At 46.4% G+C, this 21,384-nt stretch overlaps 1 protein-coding gene across 2 annotated transcripts in view; it reads left to right on the forward strand.

Annotated features, from left to right (window-relative positions):
- GFRA1 (GDNF family receptor alpha 1) overlaps positions 1-17,468 on the forward strand; it is a gene marked incomplete at its 5' end in the record, with an annotated part of 207,885 nt that extends 190,417 nt beyond the window's left edge. For both annotated transcript variants that reach the window (XM_080913608.1, XM_080913607.1), the window contains 2 exons: positions 15,972-16,025; positions 16,777-17,468. In XM_080913608.1, coding sequence (XP_080769734.1) covers positions 15,972-16,025; positions 16,777-16,932 — 210 coding nt within the window. In that variant the 3' untranslated portion in view covers positions 16,933-17,468. The remainder of the gene's footprint in view (positions 1-15,971; positions 16,026-16,776) is intronic.
- Positions 17,469-21,384: the final 3,916 nt, after the last annotated feature.

Here is a 21,384-nt window from a genome sequence, read left to right on the forward strand (position 1 = left end):
CCAAATGCAGAGTCAAACTTGCACTTGGGGTGGGACTCTCGGAGAGAGTCACCTATGGTTGGATGACTAGGAGGCAGGGAGGGGAAGGTGGCCGATTTAATTCTTCAGTGTCATGCTTGATAATATTAAATATGATCTATGTTTAGAAGGCTTCCCTCCCTCCTCTGCTGCGGTACCTCATGGGATCCAAACAAAGTCCATTTGCTCCAGATACGGCCAGACCAGTCCAGAGCTGGCTTTGAAACTTCCCGGCAGGAAGGTGATTATCTAAAACTGTGAAATACCTGGGGCTCTGCTGGTTGTGACCAAGTGCAAATTTTTAAGTGTCGAGTTTTCAAAGAAGAGCTGCCAATGGGTGTTCTGTAAATCACTTGTGCCGGCAGACTGACCCCATTATGTCATCTAATCCTGGAAATACAGGAGGTAAATTTAAATCTTTGAGCATGAAGCACTTAATCAATATTCTAAATGTTTTTCTTGCAATTTATGCTTGCAGAGCAACGGGTGCTCTGGCGTCCTGTGAATCTTGCATCAGTGAAGAGACACTTGTGAGACAGGCCAGGGTGGTAAGGTTGTGTTGGAGATGTCTGGTGAGAAGATAACCCTAGAGCAGAGAGGAAGGAGGCTCATTTCTACCATTGGTCTGTCTGGGGGCAGTCAGACCTCTGAGTCAGCCCTGGAGCTGGCCCCAGGCACTTCTCATGCCCTTTTAGCGTTCTGGACAGCCCAGGAGTTACTTGGCTGGGAGAAGTCAGACCTGTGGAGTTGGGCAGACCAAAGCAAGAACGTTGGCTACCTATTACTGTGTGTCATGAACCCTGTTCCTTAACCTCTGTGAATTTCTGCCGTCAAATAACCCGTGTTTTTAGTTTCTTTTGATGAAAGAATGGTCCGAGTGTACACAGGGCCAACCCAGCCCCTGGCACATGGAAAGTGGTTGTGCTCTCATCAGGGTGAGTGCAGTACCTTAGAGATGCCTTGGGGGTGCTGAAGCTGCAAAGGAGAATCCGCCCCGAAGATGCTGGAGGGGGTGACAATGGAAAAGAATATTGAAGCGCTTTAGGTTTTGAACTAAATGTCAGCAGACAGTCCCTATGAAGGGGTGTGATGTTCTTTGTACTCCACGCCAAGAAGGAGTACAAATCGAAAGCAGAAATACCCAGGTCTTTCTTGAGGGATTAGAACTGCTCCCGATTCCACCTTGCTACCTACATAATTATCTCGGGAGCTCTGTCCTGATAGTCTGTTACCTGGAATTAATGTGTGAGCCAGATCCCAGCCATTGTGGTTAGGAGAGTGGGTCTGTCTGTCAAGGGCCTCACTGAACTTCTAACCGGTGTTGTCATGGGAACATGTGATGCAGCAAATGCTCTGTGTCGCAGAAAAGATGGTGACCCAGAACCAACCCTGCTTTCAGAGTCACAGCCCAGGACTGGACCTGTTCCCCTATCTATGTATCACTGGTCATAGACTGGGATTATGATTTACTATCTTTACAACCTCGTTTATAAATAGTCATCCACCACAACTCTGAACAGTATGTGTGTAATCAAGAGCTTAATGTAATGGTGCATGCTTGTAATCCCAGCTCTGGTCCTACTGGTCAACCCTCCTACTTGGTAAGTTCCAGACCAGGGAGGAGTCTTGTCTCAAAAACAAAGCAGATGGAACCTCAAGGAACACTGCACAGGATTGGCCTCTGTTCTCCACATGAACATACATCCATATGACTGTTCACCTCCACACACATGTACGACTCACTCATACCGCTCTCATGCATGCACATACATGTACACACAAATACATTAAAACTAGAGTGGAGCCAAGAACAATTGCACGGGTGTTCCATCCTATTACTGCCTGGTGTCGATAAGACAAAGTACACGCAAGACTATCCATGAACAAGCCACAGAGTAGCCCATGAGGTTAGTAATTTAGACAAGACTGAGGAACGTACAGCATTGTTCAGGAGAGAAGTTACACTGACTCAACATCTCTTCCTCTACACATTCAGAATGCCTGTTCTGTGTCACCTAAATCAGAGGACTTTAAACATTTCACTTTCCTCAAACATTATTCATCACTATAGATTAAATCAGTCCCTAAATTCTTGTTGAACATCTGGCAGATTGAAGTGTCAGTATGGCCCGTAAACTAGCATAAAGAAAAGTAATGGTAACGGACACGATGCCAACTGGTGTACCACAACACAACTCAATTATGACACTGCCACTAGGAGCTAGTGGCAGGCCAGAGGCCCCATCAAGGCTGGCCTCGTGTTTGATGCCAGCTGCATTTCTGGGCTCTCCTCCCACATGCAGTCTGACCAGCTAGTTACAGATTCGGGCATTTGCAGGAAGCTCCTGGTCACTAGAATGACTTTTGGAACTCGGCAGATTGCAATATTTAATAGCTTCATTGTAAAGGATACAAATCAGGGTGTGGAGGTGTGAATAAGATTGGAGAGGACGTCCTTTGGGGGTTTCTGTAGATGCCCCCAGCCCCCACAGACTAAGTTCATTTTATCATTTTGTCACATGAGTGTACTTATGTGTCAGGAAGCTCCATGCTATCCAGTGGCTGATGTTTACACTGGTGTCACCTTAAGTAGTTATAGGAACTGAGTCACTGTCCCTGCCCTCCATGTGGCTGGACACAGTCTTCAGGCCTCCCCAGATATTCACGGGAAGTCAGGTCAGTTTGACCTCCCTTAGCTCAAAGCTCTGACCCTAGAACCCGAGGCTTGCTTTTCTGGTGACCAGCATTCATCTTGAAGTATCTCATCACCACACGCTCAGGTAAGATCCATGGGATTGATGGGTAACCTCACTGTAAAGGAATCATAAGGACTTAGAGGAGCAAAGCCCATCAATCCCCTTCCAAGGCAAAACCACCAGGCATCCATGGACTGATTTAAAGTAGAACTACAGACTTAGAGAACCCCTGCCAAACTTAGTATCATTTCCCAAGTACCCCCTTCCCCATTATGACAGCCTAAAGTTTCCCCAAGCCTGCCAGATATCCCCTTGCAGGATAAAATTAGCTTTTGCAGAATCACTACCCAGCAAGAAGAACACCTCAAAATCTTACCTTCTCTGCCCACCCCAAGCCTGTGTGGTAAGGATCCCCTTTGTGGTGTAGGCAATAGTGAACCTGAGGGCTGGGGCCGCTTGCTGCCCCTCTTAGTATGTTTGAGATAGTGTTCAAAATGCTGCCAATGGGCATGAGCAACTGACACCAGGCCCACAATTCAGGAGACGATTGAAGACATCCTTCTGAGACGGCCGCCCTTCTTCCTGTGCCTTTTTGAGAAAGACATATGTCCCCGCCTTGAGTCACACCTCAGGGTCACAACATGAGAACTGGAGAGGAGACCTCCAGTCCCTATCACTGCCAAAATTCCACATTTGGAAATTACGGTTTTCCCCAAACGGCATTCGCCCCCAAGTAGGATCCGCCATTGGCACCTCAGGTGATACCCACCTTAGGCTTAAGTGCTTTCTTACCATTCAAGGATATGCAAGAGTCCATGGCCCTCTGGGACCTCATGGTTCTTCCTTCCAAGTGATGTTTGTGTCCCCGAAAAAGACATCTCGAAGGAGTCTTTTGACCTAGGACACAGTGGATGATAGGGGTGCTCCCAAACCTAAGGAGAATGAGAGCTTCAGAAGAGTCCGGCTGAGCTTTATATGATGGTTTCTCTGTTAGCCCAGGAAGCAGCACTGTTAGAAGGTGTGGCCCTGTGGGAGTGGGTGTGTCACTGTGGGTGTGGCTATAAGACCCTCATCCTCGCTGCCTGGAAGTCAGTACTCTGCTAGCAGCCTTCAGATGAAGATGTAGAACTCTCAGCTCCTCCTGCACCATGCCTGCCTGGATGCTGCCATGTTCCTGCATTGATGATAATGGACTGAACCTCTGAACCTATAAGCCAGCCCCAATTAAATGTTGTTCTTTATAAGACTTGCCCTGGTCATGGTGTCTGTTCACAGCAGTAAAACCCTAAGACACTGCATGACAGAGCTTCCAGTGTTGAGTCCTTAGTAAAGTTTTTGATTCCTGGACACTAAGGCCTTGTCTTTAAGGCAGGATTAGTGACAGCGGTATCTTACATTTCTCTTTGCTATGACCAAAACACTTGACATAAAACAAGTTCAGGATGGAGGGTCTGTTTATGGTCCATCCTGGAGAGGGAGGCATGGCAACAGAAACCTGAGGTAGCTGGTCACACTGCATCCGCAGCCAGGCACCAGAGGGGGTTGGACATCAGTGCTTGGCTCACCCTCTACTTACCGGGCCCAGCCCACAGGATGGTGTTGTCCACAGTTAAAGTGGCTCTTTCTACCTTGGTTAACCTGACATAGATGACCTTTCACAGACACGCTCAGGGTTTTTACCCAATACAGATAAGCCCATACATGTATACCCAGAGGTCTGTCCCCATGTAAATCTGAAAAGTTGACAATATTAGCCTTCACACTACATTTCCATCTCTGAAGGTGTTCTATCATTTCTATAGAATGTAGCCTGCCTTCTACAGTTCAGTGTTATTTTTGTCCTTTTGTATGCATAGTGCTCGTATGCCCATTGGGAGTTTGTTTCTCTGACTTGGGAGTTATGACATGATGCCAGGATCATAGATGCCTGGCCTATTTCTTGATTTCTTGACTCCTGAGAGGCTCTGTGGCATCCCTGTGGACCAAGTTGCCAAGTGGTTCCAGGGCCTATGCAATGAGCCCAGGTCCACACAGCAGGAAGGCTGCAAGGATGGTTGGGCTTGATCTCCCTCTTTCTAGGGGCCAGCAGAAGAGCTCAGAGGAAGCTGAATCCCAGAATCAACCCAATTAGCCTGGGGAGGAAAGAGGCTATTGTAAAAATGTCTCTGACATAACTGCTTTATGGAGAGTTGTCAATGTCCTTGAACTAGGAGAACGCTTGAATTCAGAACTCAAAATCGGGTAGTACTCCATTAAGGCCGCTGAACAATCCATAGACCCTAAATGCCGTTTGATTTTTGTGTAAGTCCAGATGGCTGAGGAAGCAAGCCTGCTGTAACAAACTCCCTTATACAGAAACTGAATCTTGAAACCAGGCTTCCTGGTAGGGAAATACACATACACCCTACATGTTAAATAGTGTGTGTGCAAATGTCCTAGTAACGGAGCAGTTGGAATACAAGTAAGGAAGGAGGGAGGGGGATGGGGAAGGGTAGGGAGTGAGGGGGGAAGAAAAAGGGACAGACCTCCGTTATGGGGTGATATTAAGGACATCACAATCCTTGCCTAAATCTCTGTGGTCCTACTAAGTGTCACTTGTGCAGCTTTATACTGCGAGGCTCTGGTTCCTGGAAGGGACATTGGAAGACGCACCTGCGTAGAAGACAAGCTGCCCCAGCCAGCCTGCAGATCAGGTGTTGGGCTGCCTCCAGACAGCAGCTGTTATCAGATTGTGGGCTTGTAAAACACTTAATTCAGGTGACGATTTCTTAGTGATTGGCATGTTTGTATTGTAGTGTGCTTAGGTTCAACATATTGTTAGAATACATAATGTTGTAATTTAAGATTATTTCATCAGCAGCAAAGGGTTTTTGTAATTCATTTAAAAAGTTGTAATGGGTTTCAGCATCTTCAGTATAGTTAATAATACGGCGTTTTATAGCTGGCTGTAAAATTTCAGATTACAGTTTTTGCAATTGTGCAGTTCTGTTTTATAGTTTAATAATTGTTCAAATGAAGGAGGATGTAAAGTTCCTTAAAACCAATTTAATGACTTAGAAAAATAGCTTTTATCAGAATCTATTACACACCTATCCTGAGCCCAGATGTCCCGTTTCCCCTTTTCAACAGAGACCTATTTTTCTCAACTAGATGCCTCCCAATTAAGCACATATAGTCCAGTAACTCTGGGTTACACTTTCTTTCTCTTCCCTTCTTTATCCCAATCTCCTGTAAATAGAATAAGCCTATTTGTTGAGTGAGCACAGGGAGAGGAGAACCAGCCAGGCCAGAGAGCATCAGCTAAGTGGATCATAAATTGCTTCTCTCTTTAGAAATATTTCCCTTTTCACAGACTTCTTGATCACAGAGTCTCAGCTCAGGTTCCTAAGTAGAGACTCCTATTAACAGTCACAAGTGGTTTGTTCTTCACAGTTCTGTAAAGTGAGTGCCAAATGTGGGAGTCTTACATTATAATAATTTAATTATGGGCTATCATTAGGAGTTATAAAAATGTTAGCAATATAGCATTGAGGGCAAGGCACCATCTCATTTTGTCATTGAAACTGTAATGTATATTACTATATTTTTAGAACATGGCATGGATGTGTCATTGAACAACCAGCATTAAACACAGTAAGCAATACTACAAGGGCTACAAGCAGGGACTTGTGGCACACACCATGCAGAAATTCAATGGGCGTGCCCTTGAGTTCTGTGTGGCTCTTGGGCTGACTCCCTCTAGTTCAGATCCCTGTCTGTGTTTCACAGAAACGGAAGTTTCCAGAAGGGATGTGGGGTAATAGACCATTGCTGTTTGGGTTTATAATGGGGTTAGATGGCTGTGCTTGCTGATCCTGTGACCTGTGGAGTCTTCCCCCATTTATTTCCCTGAGGACCAAAATGCATCTTTCAAACCTTTTGTATATGGGTATTTTGCCTGCATGCATGCCTGTGTACCAAGTGCTTGAAGTACCTGTGGGTTAGGAGCCTTCATGCAGGTTTTGGAATCGGTTGAGCAGCAAGTACTCTTGTAACCACTGAGGATCTCCGTCTCTGTAACACATTTTAAGCTAATTTCTCTTAAGCAACAAAGTAACCAAAGCCGATACTGGCAAAGAATCTTGCAAACAATAGGGAGATGTTCCCTCTTCAAGGTGCTTTTGTAAGACAAAGAGAAGGTTGTGTGTTGGAGTCATCCTTGGGGAAGATGATGTTGAAGGAGCATTACAATGAAATCAGTGTCCCACAGACCAAGATGTGGAGCCTTTTTATCTCCTTGATTCTCAGATTTGTCATCTGTCCTGTGGGCATAGAGAACCTCACTGCCTAGGAGGGTTGGGATAATTAAACAGATCAGAATCCCCCAGCACCAGTGAGGGTTTTCTGTGACTGTTTTCTCTTCCCCAGTGGCCCCCGATTGACCATGAGCTGGGGGAGCCCATGCAGGTGAGACACCAAGATTTATCTGGAAAGTGAAGTTGAGCTTTATATGAAGCAGGTCTGTTCCCTGTAGACGTGGCCTTGGGTTGAGCCACTTTCTTGTGTTTACATATTTACTGCGTCTTCTCCTTAGCATTGTTTGGAACCACTCATCTCAAAAACCGAGATGGGATTGGAAGACTTGCCCCACATAACTACATTCAGGAAAGAGCCATTAGTCTTCCTGGGCCTGTGGTCCAGAGGACAGTGTAGCCAATCCCATCCAAAGGACTGTAATTCAGCCTTGGACAATTGCTTAACCCAATTGCTGTGTAATAACCATGCTTAATAAAAGCACTACGATGCCTGTCTTATCGTGACTATAAATACGCTCTCCTGTTCCGGGTAACCTGCGAGAGTGCCTCTGAGCACGCTTAGGTCACATACTATAAATAAATCCAATTTCTTGAATTCCCTACTGACCTTTTATCCTTAGGAATTCTAACCAACCGCGCCTCCCCGAATAATAGGCTGCACAGAGCTGGAACTGTGGGACGCACTATGGAAAACTCTTCTCTGAACCTGTGTTCCTTCTCCATTGTCTCTCTTATTTCAGGTCCTAGAGGAGTCACTCTCTAGAGGGGAAACTCAGAAATTGGGCACTGACAGATACTGAGAGAGTTTTCCGCCACATGGTTGTCCTTCTGTCTGCCCCTCAATAGCTGGACCTCAGAGATGATCCAAGGCCCTTAAGGCTCCATAGGCCCTTAAGAGAGCAAAAGTCGCTCAGTCTCTCCTGACCTTTGGGTTCTCCAAGGGGCCACGTTTGCAAGCATTGTTCCTGGTATTTGGATCCAGGACTGGGAGGTTCCCTTTGTACTCTGTCTCTGCCTAAGTTGGCTCTGTTACTGTTGGCTGTTGGATCACAATCATTATTGAGGTAATGTCTTCATCTGTCAGCAGGAAAGAAAGATCTACTTCTAAGGTTTCACATAAGGATTATTTGAACCAACAGGCAGGGTCTGACCTGGAGCCAATATTCAAGGGTGCTGAGGTCGGAGAAAGTGTTCAGATTTCTCTGTGGCCACTCCAGGTTGTAGAAACGACCTCTCTGGACACCCATGTCTGACCCATACAGAGCAAAGGTACCTGCCTTCATCAGGTAGCGTGAATCACAGGTGACTCTCAGCAGAGTTCTTCGTGGTAGGGACAATCACAGTCATCGTCATTTTAGGCTACGTTGTTTTCCTATATTTTCTGGAATATTTTCCTTGGCTGAAGCGCAATAATTTTAAGACATTAAGATTGGATTCATCTTATTTATCGATCATTTGTTTTGCAGCACTAAGCATTCACTGTCTTCCAAGCAGAGGGCGAGTGTCTGCCTGTTTGGTCTTGAGACAGTAGATACTTTTAAATTTTTTTATATCAAACCCTATTTAGCACCATAAGTCATAAGACCATTACTGCACTCAGCTGCGCATAAGTGCACCCGGGAGTGAGAGGCTTAATAACTATCCTCTGATTCGATGAGGATGTGTGTCCGGTGAGACAGCTGTGTGCACTTTCCGTTGAGGATAGCTATGAATCTTTCTACTGCTCTTACGGATTTGCATTTTCAACTGCATATGTTTAGAAATTAGATGCTTAGTTTGAGAAGCTCCTTCTTGCCTTACACCATTGCCATGAATGTTTGCACTGCAGGACGGCTTCCTTCCCCCAGCAGACACCCCCTCCACACACACACTAAAATGTCTTTCACACATTGTTTAGCATCATTGTTAATTGGGCGTAATTTCCTAAACTGCTGCTCATAATTGCTTCTTGTCTGAATATTTTACTAATCAAGCAAGCTAACCATGAATGAAAATACACAGTTCTGTGGTCTGTTGTGTGCCCCATGTTTGCCCCAACATGGAGAAAAGCAAAACAGACACAAGATGATCATGTGGAATTTTAAAACCAAGAAGACAGTCCAGCTACAGCATCCCGTGGAACTTCGGACCATGGTCTGTATGGCTTCATACCATTAGTGTTGAATTACAGCCCTGGGCTTTGAGCATCCTTTCATGTGGTAGGAGACTGACAGAGAGGCCCGAGGGATGGCTCCGCTAATGGGGAGTGTTGACATGTCTTCCTGGATATATGTCTGTCTCCTGTCTCTTTCATGGCATCCATTTTTAAAATCTCAAGCACTTCTCTTTTGTATAATGTTCATGGAAGGCAGAGTAGCCTCAGAGTTTGCATTTTCTATTATTCTATTCTTATTATGATACCTTGTCTCAACCCAAGATGGTCGGAGAACAAAGAGGGGCAGTGCCACTAGCAACTTTCAAAAAACTTCATAGGGCCAGAGATTGCTCAGTGGGTAATAATGTACTTGACACCCAGCATGAGAGACTGGATCCCTAACACTCATATAAAAGCCAGTGGTCTGTCTCTTTAACCTCAGCAGTGGGGGCTGAAGGAGGGCGAGAGGAGACTGGCCCATCCCCAGAGCTTTCTGGCCAGCCAGTCCCACTGAAATGGTGATTTTCAGGTGCTTGGAGAGACTCAGTTGCAAAAAATAAAATGGGAAGCAGCTAACCTAATTTCCAGCACATGCACACACAGGATAACTCACATAGCTCATACACATAGGTACCCACACATGCATTTCCCAGCGTATGTTTCTTTTAACACACTTTATCAACCAAGCCAGTAAGCAGTAGGACCACCTTCTGAACTGTGGTGGAATCCATCCCAACTGACTTTGACTTAGCCCTCTGAGAAGCCAACCTGCCCTTTCATGAACACACTCATGTGCAAAGGCACTGAAAGTTCCAAGCCTGTAGACTAGTGCCCTTCGCCTTGCTTGGTGGAAACATGAGCTTCCAACGTTGAACATGTGTGCCCTCGGTACTTTGGTGAGGATGCTGTTTATGTAACTTATTGAACAGAACCACACAGAGGAAGAATTGATTTAAGAAAAACGGAGTTGAATGCCTGACAGAAGAGCAGAGCGCTTTATAAAACGTTGCCTGTGGGTTAGTGAGGAACAGGATAGTTATAAGAGTCTGCAAAAAGGGATCGAATGTGTAAAAGGAAATGGTGGCCTAGTTCCTCCCTGGGTGTCAAACGCTCCCCCATTTTAAAGCAACTGAAGTCGGAGGCTGGGAATGTGGCTCCCGCGGTGGGGTTGGTAGAATGCTTGCCGAGCACGCAGGAAGCCCTGTGCCTCACCCTCACTGTGGTGTTAGCCAGGCAAGGTGTCTTATCCCTGTAATCCCAGCGCTTGACAGCTAGTTGCAGGAGGACCAGAGGTTCGAAACCATCCTCAACTACTGAGCAAGTTTGAAGCCACCTTGAGCTACATGAGATTCTGGCTCTTAAGAGTAAATGGATGAAATAGAAAAGGAAAATTAAACCATGGACGTTGTAGCTCTTGGTTCATTCATGTGGCTTGCATTAAACAGAAGCCAGAGAAATCTGTTCAGTGGAACTGTCTTTTAAAAAAATGTGCTCTTGTTCAGTTCAGGTGCCTGCTGAGGTCAAACCAAGGGTGGTAGATTTTCCAGGGTTGAGTTACAAGCCACTGTATGTCAGTTCTGGGAACAGAACTCAGGTCCTCAATGAGAGCAGTACAATCTCTTAACTGCTGAGACAGCGCTCCAGCTCCCAGCACGCAGGCCGTAACAGAGCTGGGTCCACTGTTGAGGGCAAGCTTCTCCTTTCTCTTCTCTCTGGTCAAGAATGAGATTTTGTGCTTTAGTTGTAGCGTGAGCTCAGGCGAACTCTGACGCACGAGTCTGACTTTCTTTTAGTTCACCGGGACTCGGAAGCCTCGTCCAAACACAGTATATTGGGTCTGAATCAGGCCTGCTCCAGGTAAGGAAGTCACCGCCGTTGACTTTCCTCACCCACCCTCATGACCAGATGTGGCTTGCTCTGCTGACAAAGCCAGCTGACCTGGGTCTTCTGGAGCCTCTGCTGGGTCTTTGGGAACCAGTGTTGGGTGAGGACCATGCCCCAGGCCTTCAAAGTGCTTCTCACAAAGAGAGCCTTTGGCTGAGGCTCAGGCAGCACTGAAGTGTGTTCTGGGACAGGAGGTCAGGGTGAGCTGCGCAGTCTCCATAGAAATGAGCGTGAACATGTTAACCCTTTAAGAGGAGGCTCCCAGTCCGCCGGGCTCACTTCGCATTCCCCTTTTCCAGACAGAACTGAGCTGATAGGAAACAGGTCCTTTCCCTGGTCCGCACAGGTTCCAAAAGATAAACAACCAGGCCCTCAGGCTCAGAGGAGGCCTTATTTATGTGTTCACCTGTTTCGCAAAGCCATCATTACTATGAATTATTCGAGTCAGTGGTTTCCTGCAGTTGTTACCAAGTTTGCAGGGAAGGTGGATTTCAAAATAGACAGTGAGAGAGATGTCTGGCCAACTGCTTGTGACCAGATTGGCAATATAAACCTCTCCAGTCCTCCCAAAAGTCAGAAGCAAAAAGTCCTGATAGCCACAGCATGTGAAAGGCTTGAGAGGCAATGGAGTTCAAAACCTAGCTGGGACTCACCCCCAGACTGCTGCCGTCTTCTGTTTTCTTTTTACGTGCAGAAGTCCATTTGGGCAGATACAGGTCAAGCACACAGTAGACTCGTTATGTAACAAGTACTAACCACAAATGCACATCGTCGGGTGAGTGTGCGATTCAAGTACCATTCGAGAAATGGGGCCTGGCCTACAAGTCAGCCTGCTCAGTTTCTCTTGGGATTAGGTACACACAGGTCTCTGTCCATTTGGTCTCACAGATGTGCTTGTTTCAATTTGGATTTTCACGGCTTGACTGCTTCAGAAAGATCTCTTGCAATGGCTTCCCCCAGCCAGAGTCCGATTGATGCTGCAGAAGAGGCTCCCATGCTAATGAGCTGGTATTGACAAGTGTGATAGATACATCCAGGTACTTAGAGCAGAGTTGATTGTGTTTTACAGCCTGTGTGCTTCTCTGTTTACTGCTTGTATTCTGTCATTAAGCAAACAGGTTCCTAATATAGCAAATCTCTCTAATCAGTAAAGCCGGGAGAAAGGAACCAGAGCACATTAATTATGACTGTTTGGCTGTAGCCTGGACAGTCTGTTGCTATTGGATTGGGAGCTTCTTCTGGTTTTATTTCCTGGAGTTAGAGCAGAGAGCCAGCGACGGCTTTTCTCCTGCATGGAGGAGAACAGAGAAATGTTCCGTGCCCTGCTGGCAGACAGCTGCCTAAAAACCCAAGATTAAACAAGGGCTTCTCCACAGAGATGGAGTCCTGGGGCAGCAAAGGCCAGGCTCTGCACGGCCGCACTTTTAAGTCTCCAGTTCCATAAACATACTGGGCATGCCACTCACAATCCTGAACTGTCCCCAAAGTCCTGCAGAGCCTACTGTGGGCAGACGCCGGTGGGGACTCCGCGGCCAGCTATAAATTACGTGTGTGTCCATGTGTTCTGCAATGGTGTGCTATTGGCACCAAGACTGGCTTTGCAAATGCTGATGGCAGGGAGGCCACTCTGACTCCAGGTACCAGAGGTTAACGGCATCTAATGCATTTATTAACCCTCTGGTGCCAGGGTCTGGTGAGGTCTGGCCTCCCAATTACAGAGCCCTGGAAATTCTATTATGTGACAAGCCTGGACTTGTTGATTAGCACCAGGGACAATTTTGTAACAGCTGCTGAGGGACAAAGTTTATGGAGACTCTAAAGGGCAAGTGACTGGGCTGGGGTTTTCTAGACCCCAGCTTTCCCAGCATCCACTTGCCCCCTTTAGCCCCTGAGATGAAAACTGTAAGGTACCCCGTCTTAATGGTGGCATTTCACACAGAGTCAGGAGTCTTTGCCCAAATCACAAGACCAGGAATTAACTGACAGGAAATATGCCTTCACAAACGACATCAAATAATTCATTTTTTTCAGCCCACTGTAATAATCATTCAGATTAATAACCAGCTGCCTTTACCTCCTCATTAGGACCATGAGCCTTACAGTGTCCCCTGCTGCATTTGGGTCAATCCTGCAAGACTTCGGTGTTCACCCTGCTCACACTCCCGGTGACATCCTCAGTACCGGTTGTCTCTACAGGAAGCTTGCTGAGTGTTTTCTGAAAGCAGGGTTTGTAGACCTGCTTTGGCCTGTGGAAAGCCATGCCTCTCAGTGCGGACACTGGGAAGGCTGCCCTGGGAATTAACAGGATTTTGGGGCTTGTAGAATGGGCTTTAAGTTGGGCAGCATATTCTTGCTTGGATTCAGCATTTTGTGTAGTTGTGTCCACCAGGATGGTCCTCCAGGCTACAGGCTGTTAGAGAGGTACATGGGATGCTGTTTTGGGACCAGGAGACCCTGAGTGGTACAACCCGAGGCTGCTCTGAGTGCGTTTTCCAGAACCAGTAAATAATCATTGCCGCCACTCTGAGTAAAGACATGAGCTGGCAGTTTAGGTGTTGAGAAACATTCTATTTCATGGGAGTCCTCAGAGATGGGCCATAGACGTCTACCCAGGTGTGTGGAAAACCACGAGGACACCTGGGAAGGCAGCAGCCCGTTCTGGTTAGCTACTGGAAGTTGCATCATTGTCATGTAATCATGGGGACCATCTCCCAAGGCTGTCCTAGGTTCCACAGTGTGACCAAACCACAGATCACAAGCATGCTGAGCAAATGCTGAGCTCACTGGTGCTTGTCAGGTGACAGGGACTCTTGGGAGCTGCAGTGGTCCCCTGGGGTGCTGCTCCTTTACAAACCACACTACAGGAAAAGCTGAAGGCCACATGTGTCACAGCCCAGAGGTCCTTCTGCATCCCAGACCGGTCAGGGGTGGATTTTGTCTTTGTATCTTACAGCCTATGAAGAAAAGGCAGAGTGGAATATTACAGGCCCATTTGGGTGTCTGGGCACAATTCCAAGCTTGGTTAGGAATAAAACCTGATACTCTATACATTGTTCTCCATTGGTAACAGAGCAGCGTCTGGGGCTTCCTATTATCATAGATTAAAAGCAGGCTTTTGAGTAAGGGTAATTCCGCTTCCAATTTCCCCTCTGATCTTCTTATACATAACATTTAGTGACCTTTGAACAGCCCGGGGATGCTTCACGGTGTCTTGTTCTTGAAGCCTGCTTAAAGGTTTCTATTTCATATTCACTGCTGGTATATGCAAATATAGGTAAAGATTATGATGTTTTCCCAGTAGCCTTATGGTCAACAAATTACTCCTCGGGTGAGCCTGCTGTCGTCTTAGCCTCCCGTGTCTTCCATGAGTCATGGCGGCTCATAGTATGCAGGCAGCCTGCTAATGTCATGTCCTCGGAGCTGGGCGCTTAGGTGCCCTCTCAATTCAAAGGTAGTGACTATTTACCGGGGTTTGCCTTCCTGTCAAACAAGCTCCCCATTGGTGTTGAAAGGTGCTGTTGTTAGGGTTGAGGGTGGGTGTCTCGGAAAGAGTTCCTTGTGTGGATTTGTGGGAGGGCAGAGACTGAAGAAAGACTGTGATCCAGGGAAGAGCATAATTGTGTAGAACTGGGGAGTCTCAGTTACATCCTGGCTTGTAAGCACACCAGCCATTTAATTTCTCTGGGCTTAAATGGTCCATGTTTGTAAAACGAGTGTGGTACAGACTGTGTGTTTTTCAAGGTCTGTTGAAACACCTCTTCTACTGACTCCTCAGGAGTTGGTCCGGCTCAGAAGGAACGAGCTTAAGGCCTTCACTGCTCAGCTTCTAGCAATCAACATGGAGTCAGTGTTTGAATTTTGGGGTCTTGTAGTTACTGTTCTATTGCTGTGAAGGGCCAACCTAACCAAAGCAACTTATGAAAGGAAACATTTACTTGAGGGCTTGCGTATGGTTTCAGAAAGTTAGTTCCTGAGGAACTTGGCAGTGAGCTCAGTAGCTGAAAACTTGACGTCCTCATCTGCAACAGGCAGAGACAGAGACAGACAGAGGCAGAAAGAGAGAGGTCTGGTGTGACCTTTTGAAACCTCAAGGCCCACCTCCATGGACACACCCTTTCCAACAAGGTTACACTGCCCAATCCTTCCTAAAACAGTTCACCGTCTCGGAACCAAACACTCAAAGACTGTGGGGGCTCTTCTTACTCAAACCACCCCAAATTGCTGTATGCTTCCTGGAGGGTATCCATCTGAGAGTCTCTCAGTGTGTTCTTACCCCAACCTTGGAATTGTTTGCCAGGAAACAAGAAGCCTCACAAGCCCAGGGACTGAATTCTTTCCCTTTCCCTGCCACAGCACCCCCATTAAACCCTCCTTGCTGTTTGTTGGCTGGGGCAGGGAGTTGGCAAATCAGCAAAGAAAAGGGGCTCCAGGGGTGTGTGTATTACTAATACACAGGCGTGTCTGTTGTGATGTTTAAAGTAACACTTTTCCTAAATTAACACCCAGAAAGATAAATGAGTCACCACCCCGAGCTCTTTCTTCAGTGTCCTCCCTGCCTGAGCCATCCTAAGACAGCTACCGTGTGACAGAAAGCTGCTGAGTTCTAAATTAGGGCATCCCTGAACAGAGACCTGCGGGGTCAGGGACTGTATTTTGAAGACCCGGAAAGAAAGAATGCCAAATATCTCATTAATTTCTTGTATTGATTCTGTGTTCAAATGATAATACAGTTGGTTAAATAAAATATATAATTAAAATTAACCTTCTCTGCTACCTCTTTATTAGGTAGCCACTTGGATGCTATAAATTACGGGCGGGGCTCAGAGTCACAGCTTCCATATTTATCATCTGGGCCCTGCCCTGGTCTGGTGATTAATGGATCATAATTAATTACTCTTCCCTATTGTGTCTGAGTGCCTTCTTTTCTCCTTTGTCTCTCTTCAGGCACAGAAGCTGAAATCCAATGTGTCGGGCAGTGCACATCTCTGTCTTTCTGATGTAAGTGGCATTTCCCTTTGTGTTTCTTTATAGAGATATAGGCTCTGGAAATGGGTATATATTATATAATGTTTGAAGACCAATAAGGTCTTGGATCCAGAAGTGTTCTTCTCAGCCTCTGTATTGACCCACCTTTGAAGGAAAGTGCAGAATTAAGATTCACTGCAAAGTTAAAACTAAATATACAACTGTGATCTTTACTAGAAAGTCAGCCTCAGCTCTAAGCCCATTGTTCCATGTTAGGAGACTCTGAGATTCAATAAACCTCTTGTGGGTTGGTTAGAGATTCAGAAAAAGTCTCTGGCAACCATCTGTCCCTGACATTCATTCTGATCCATCTGTATCTCCATGGGCTACACTTCCTCAGACAGTTCTTCCTGCCTTCCTTTACTGATGGGGGAGTCAGAAAGAAGCCAGGAGGTCATAGCTGTTACATAGGATAGAAAAAGACATAAGGGCAGTGACCCCGGGGCTTTAAAACATTTCACATCAGAAAGACTGTATGACGGGACGAGCAGCAAGCATTGTCTAGCAGGTGATCCCAAAGATCCACATCTTACCAATGTTTGTGGTCCTATTTCATCAGACTTAAAACGTTAACCAGTTTAATTTCAGTGGTTAACTCTAAGGGCAGCTTGAGAGGGAACTGGCCATTAGGGAGAGGGGAAGTGGGGGTAGAGAGCATGGGTAAAATCCAAGAGAGGGAGTGGGTGTGTACTGTGGGGTGATAATGAAACATTGTTTTTTACAGAATGATTTCGGAAAGGATGGTCTCGCTGGTGCCTCCAGCCACAGAAACACAAAATCAATGGCTGCCCCTCCCAGCTGCGGCCTGAGCGCAGTGCCGGTGCTGATGCTCACTGTTCTGGCTGCCCTGTTATCTGTATTGTTGGCAGAAACATCGTAGCTGCATCCAGGAAAGCAGTATAAAGACGAAAACCAAGTATTCTGTCCCTGTCCTCTTGTATATCTGAAAATCCAGTTTTAAAAGCTCCATTGAGAAGCAGTTTCACCCAACTGGAACTCTTTTGTTGTTTTTAAGAAAGCTTCTTGTGGCCCTCACGGGCTTCTGTTAAAAGAACTGTTACAGGGCTAATTCCAAACCAGAAGGCTCTGGGGCACGGTGCGGCTTAAGAGGACCATTTGCAACCTGGACTGTGAAACAAGCTGAGCTTATGTTTTTGATGGTGATGGTAGCGATGATGATGCAGATGATAATTTTAACAGCTTGAAGCCTGTTCTCTCTACTGGCTAGGAGCAGGAGATGTTATCATTGAATTCTAAAGACCTGGCTGTGCCTAGTGTGGGTGACAAGCAGAGGTTGGCCTGAGTGGATTTGCAGGCCCGTCCTGTACAACTGTCACCTTTCTGAGTGTGTTCTCTGCAGAGTGTTTGTGTGCTTTACACACCGTTCTGTGATCCCCAACAAAACAAAACAACAAATCCCTGGTCACATCCAAATGTAGAACCTGTCCTTTAACCCAGTAGAGGAGGGTGGGTGTGGCCACCCGGGTTGACCACTGGTGCTCCCCTGAGTGAGAAGCTGGATGTAGCTGAAGATCAACTCCTACCACGGCTTGCACTCCCGAGGTCACCTGTAGAACAAGTATTGCCAACTGTTACCTTTCCAGCTATTAGCTTTCTACATTTAGAAAGCAGCATACCGACCCCATGTTTTAATGATGGTTTAATACATGCCGCCCTTCCCCCTCATCGGTAACACTAGCTCCAACATCAGCTTCATGCATGTGGTTCTCAAAAGCAGGCCCCAAGAAGCTCAGTGCTTTAGCAGAAAGCTGCATCTCGTTTCTGTGGGCAGGCAGGAGGAAACAGAGCAGCCAGCCCGTTGTCTTATCTGTCTTGAAATCGAGGCTGCCTGTTATGTAAGGAATGGTTCGATACTTGTAAAGGGTGCCCTGGTGGACAGCACCACTGGCGGTTGGTATAGCTGGAGTACATCGGTTTCATGTTGTCTGACGGAGACAGCTTTGATTGGAACTAGCAGGCCACAAGGGATGGGACAGAGGTGTGCTGCCCTCTCTTTCAGAGTTGAGCCCTGCCAGGGCACGTGGAAGCATCTTTGTTCCTGACCAGAACACAGAACAGTTTGGACTCAAGGTCATCAAGCATCTCCTGTGTATTGCTCTTTGACCCTCATGACCAACTGTCCTGCACAAAACCAATGGTAGTTTATGGATCTAGGGGCCAGCACGAAGTCTGGGACGTTGAACTGATTGGCTAAATGCACAGAACAGGAGGGGATTCTGGAGCTGAGGCATCTGGCTTATTAGCCACACACATCTCCTGGAGCCCTTCTCCTTACCTGGGCAGACCCTTAGGTGTATATCTAGAGACTGCTTTACATGGTCAAGCTCAGGATCTGTGAATGGCTGTGTACTGGCAGCCATATGAAAAGTGAATAAAGGAGAGGAGACTCTTTCCTCCCTTGAGCCTATGACTTGGCTTCTCACCTCCCACAGAGCAAGGAGCCCTGGTGCACAGGGTCTCCTGATACCCTCCCTGCTCTCCGAGGTTTGCCTTGGGAGAGCGATTGACCTAGGAAGGGGTTCCTTTGGTGTCTGAAGTACATTTATATCGAAATGTTAACGAATACCAATGTAAGATACTCAGTAGCAACCTTTTTCCCCTTCACAATATTTTCAAGGGAATGCATCCAACATCCAAGTGTACTTGGTTAGTGGGACGTTCCATGAACACTCATACATTGAATAAACATATTCGATGTGTCCAAACTGAATGCCAGTCATGAATGGGAGCGTATCTCTTACTGAGCTCTTTTTTGTTTTAATTAAGGCGTCTGCATATATCTCCACTGGACTAACTGCATAAAGGTCTGGTTGGATGTGATTCACCATAGGAGGCTATTGATTACCCCTGCAGTATACTGCAGCTATAATTAGCTCCAGAGGACGAGAGGGGAAACAGGAGTCCTGTGCTAACCAGGGTAGCCTTCAGCAACAACTCACTGATGGGCAACATAAAAATTAAACTTTGAAAATCTCTGTCACCAATGAAAAGAGTTTTTTCTTTCAGAGACAAAAGCGTATCAGAGTTACGAAGTCCTCGGTTTGAAAACAAGTTGCTGACTAAATAAAACAGTGGGAAGGGTCTCATTTTGAGACAACTTTTAGGGGTGGCTACAAAGCCAAGGGACATATGTAGGCCTTCCATTTGCTGTGGCCTCAGGGTGATGCTGCAAGTTCGACAAAGCGATTGGTCTCAAGACTAAAACAGAAAAACATGGCGGTCTTCTGTGCACGTGACTTCCTCTTGAAACCCCACCCAGTAAGCGGAAGTGATTCCCTACTTTCTGCCCCTCTGCTTTCACTGGTCACAGACACAGGTTTGAGCTGCGGAGGCTGTGTTCCTTTGTGAAGTTGATTTTGCTGTCCTAACAGACAGTTGCGTCCACATAGTGACTCAGAATCCAGCCTGCCCTACGTGGGAGAGAGACAGGTGACAGAGCCACATTGAGCAGAAGCACATTCATTCTGTTTGATCTTGAATGTCCTTGAGCAGATGGTGTTTGAGAGTCTTTTTAAGCGAACACACGAGAGAAGTGCACAACAGAGGGGATTCGGAATGCGGGCTCTTTATTTTCCACCTCTGATTTTTTTTCAAACCTCAAATAGGAAAAAAAAATAGACATTGAAGATTGCATAGATTATTTTTCATCAAGTAAAGCAAATTGCATCTAGATGTAATTGGAGGGTGGCTTCCATGTTATTTTTTAAGGCAACTCTATATTTTGTAGTTAAACAGTGATGTCTTAATAGTTAGAGCTTCAAGTTCATCCCAACACAGCAAAAGGACCCCCAGAGCCCTGAGTTTAATGTGTGTGCTGTACAGGGCTGTTTTTGCCTGTAGGCCAAGGCTGGGTCATTCTCAGCTGCACATTTTCCATGAGCCTCCTTATCTCTAAATCAGACACCCCCAAACACCCCATCTGCAGAATCAGCAAAATGAGAAAGGGTAGAGCCTGTTTGAATCTGTGTGTAGGAAAAGAGACATAAAATCAGTTGGAGAGGATATATAATTAGCAAATTATTTCCTTAGATTTAGAACATAAACATGCTTCAGTTATTACTTATAAAATAGTGGACTCTGAGGACCTATCGTATGGAATGTGAGGTTTTATTCATACAGGCAGAAGTGCACAGCTTATTTGAATCGAAGCGCAGAGCAGGGAGGGTTGCTTAGATGAGTTCATGCTCTGGCTTTCAGATGCTGCTCTTGATTTCTTAGAGACCCACGCCCTGCTCTCTGCTGTCCAGACTGTGCTTTTTACCTAAGCAAATGAGACCATGGGAGACCGTCTTTGTAGGAAAGGCCACAGACGATGACAATTATAGAAATGAATTTCCATCATCTGGGCCCCATGGCACCAGGAAGCCACACTGCCCTGAGCTTACAGGCTTTGGAGAATTGAAGGAGAATTGGGGTGCAACAGGAGTCATGGTGGGTTTCTTGCTCTGCTGAGGTTTCTTTCGATAGGTAGGGATGTTCCTTAAAAAAAGAAAAAAGGTAGTATCTTGCAGTAGCAGAAGGACCTCTAGAGAGAAGGCACCAGAATTAGTGTGGGTGTGACTAATGGAGGCGTTGCTTTTAGAAACTGAAGTAAAAGGCCATGGGATATGACTGAATAGCCCTAGAAGCTGTATTTCTCTCTTATCCAGAGCCAGGAATCTCACATCTCTGACAGGTCTTGAGCTTGACACGGCTACTACTGAGCGAGTTTAAGTCTAGGATTCTTCATGAAGAACTGTTACCTCAGAGTGGTCTTACTGCAGAGGCCTCACTCCCATGGGGTTTGCAAACGCCTGTGCCCTGGCATGTGTCCTGCAGGATTTTGATTTTCCACAAATAAATGTCTTAAAGTGGGAATAGTTCTGTTACCTTCCCGTTGCTTACTGATGCCTCTGTCTCCCTTTTCTGTTATTGCCGACATACATCATGGAGCCCCTCCCACCTATCCTTCACCTGTCACTCTAAGCTCGATGCTGCCCAAATCAATCCATGTTCTGTCAGATGCTTGTTCTGTGGAAGAAGGCAGATGATGAAAGCCTCAAGTCAGACATGTACTTCTCTACCCTTCTCTGGAGGTCCCTCTTTTTCACTTTGGTACCCTGCCTCCTATACCCTCACGGGAATCCCTTTGATATCTTTGAGGCTCTCTGATAGTGCATACTTTTTTTCCCAGAGGCAGCTCAAAGTGGCTGATCGTCTAGATCTGCCACCTGCATTTCTGATGCGTCCTGAGACCCAGCCCAGAGGGGTGGGGCAGGCACATGAACCTGCTTCCAATAAACTGCCTGCAGTGTGCAGCAGCCCTGCTGAT

Source organism: Micromys minutus, assembly GCF_963924665.1.
Source record: "Micromys minutus genome assembly, chromosome: 2".
NCBI lineage: Eukaryota > Metazoa > Chordata > Mammalia > Rodentia > Muridae > Micromys > Micromys minutus.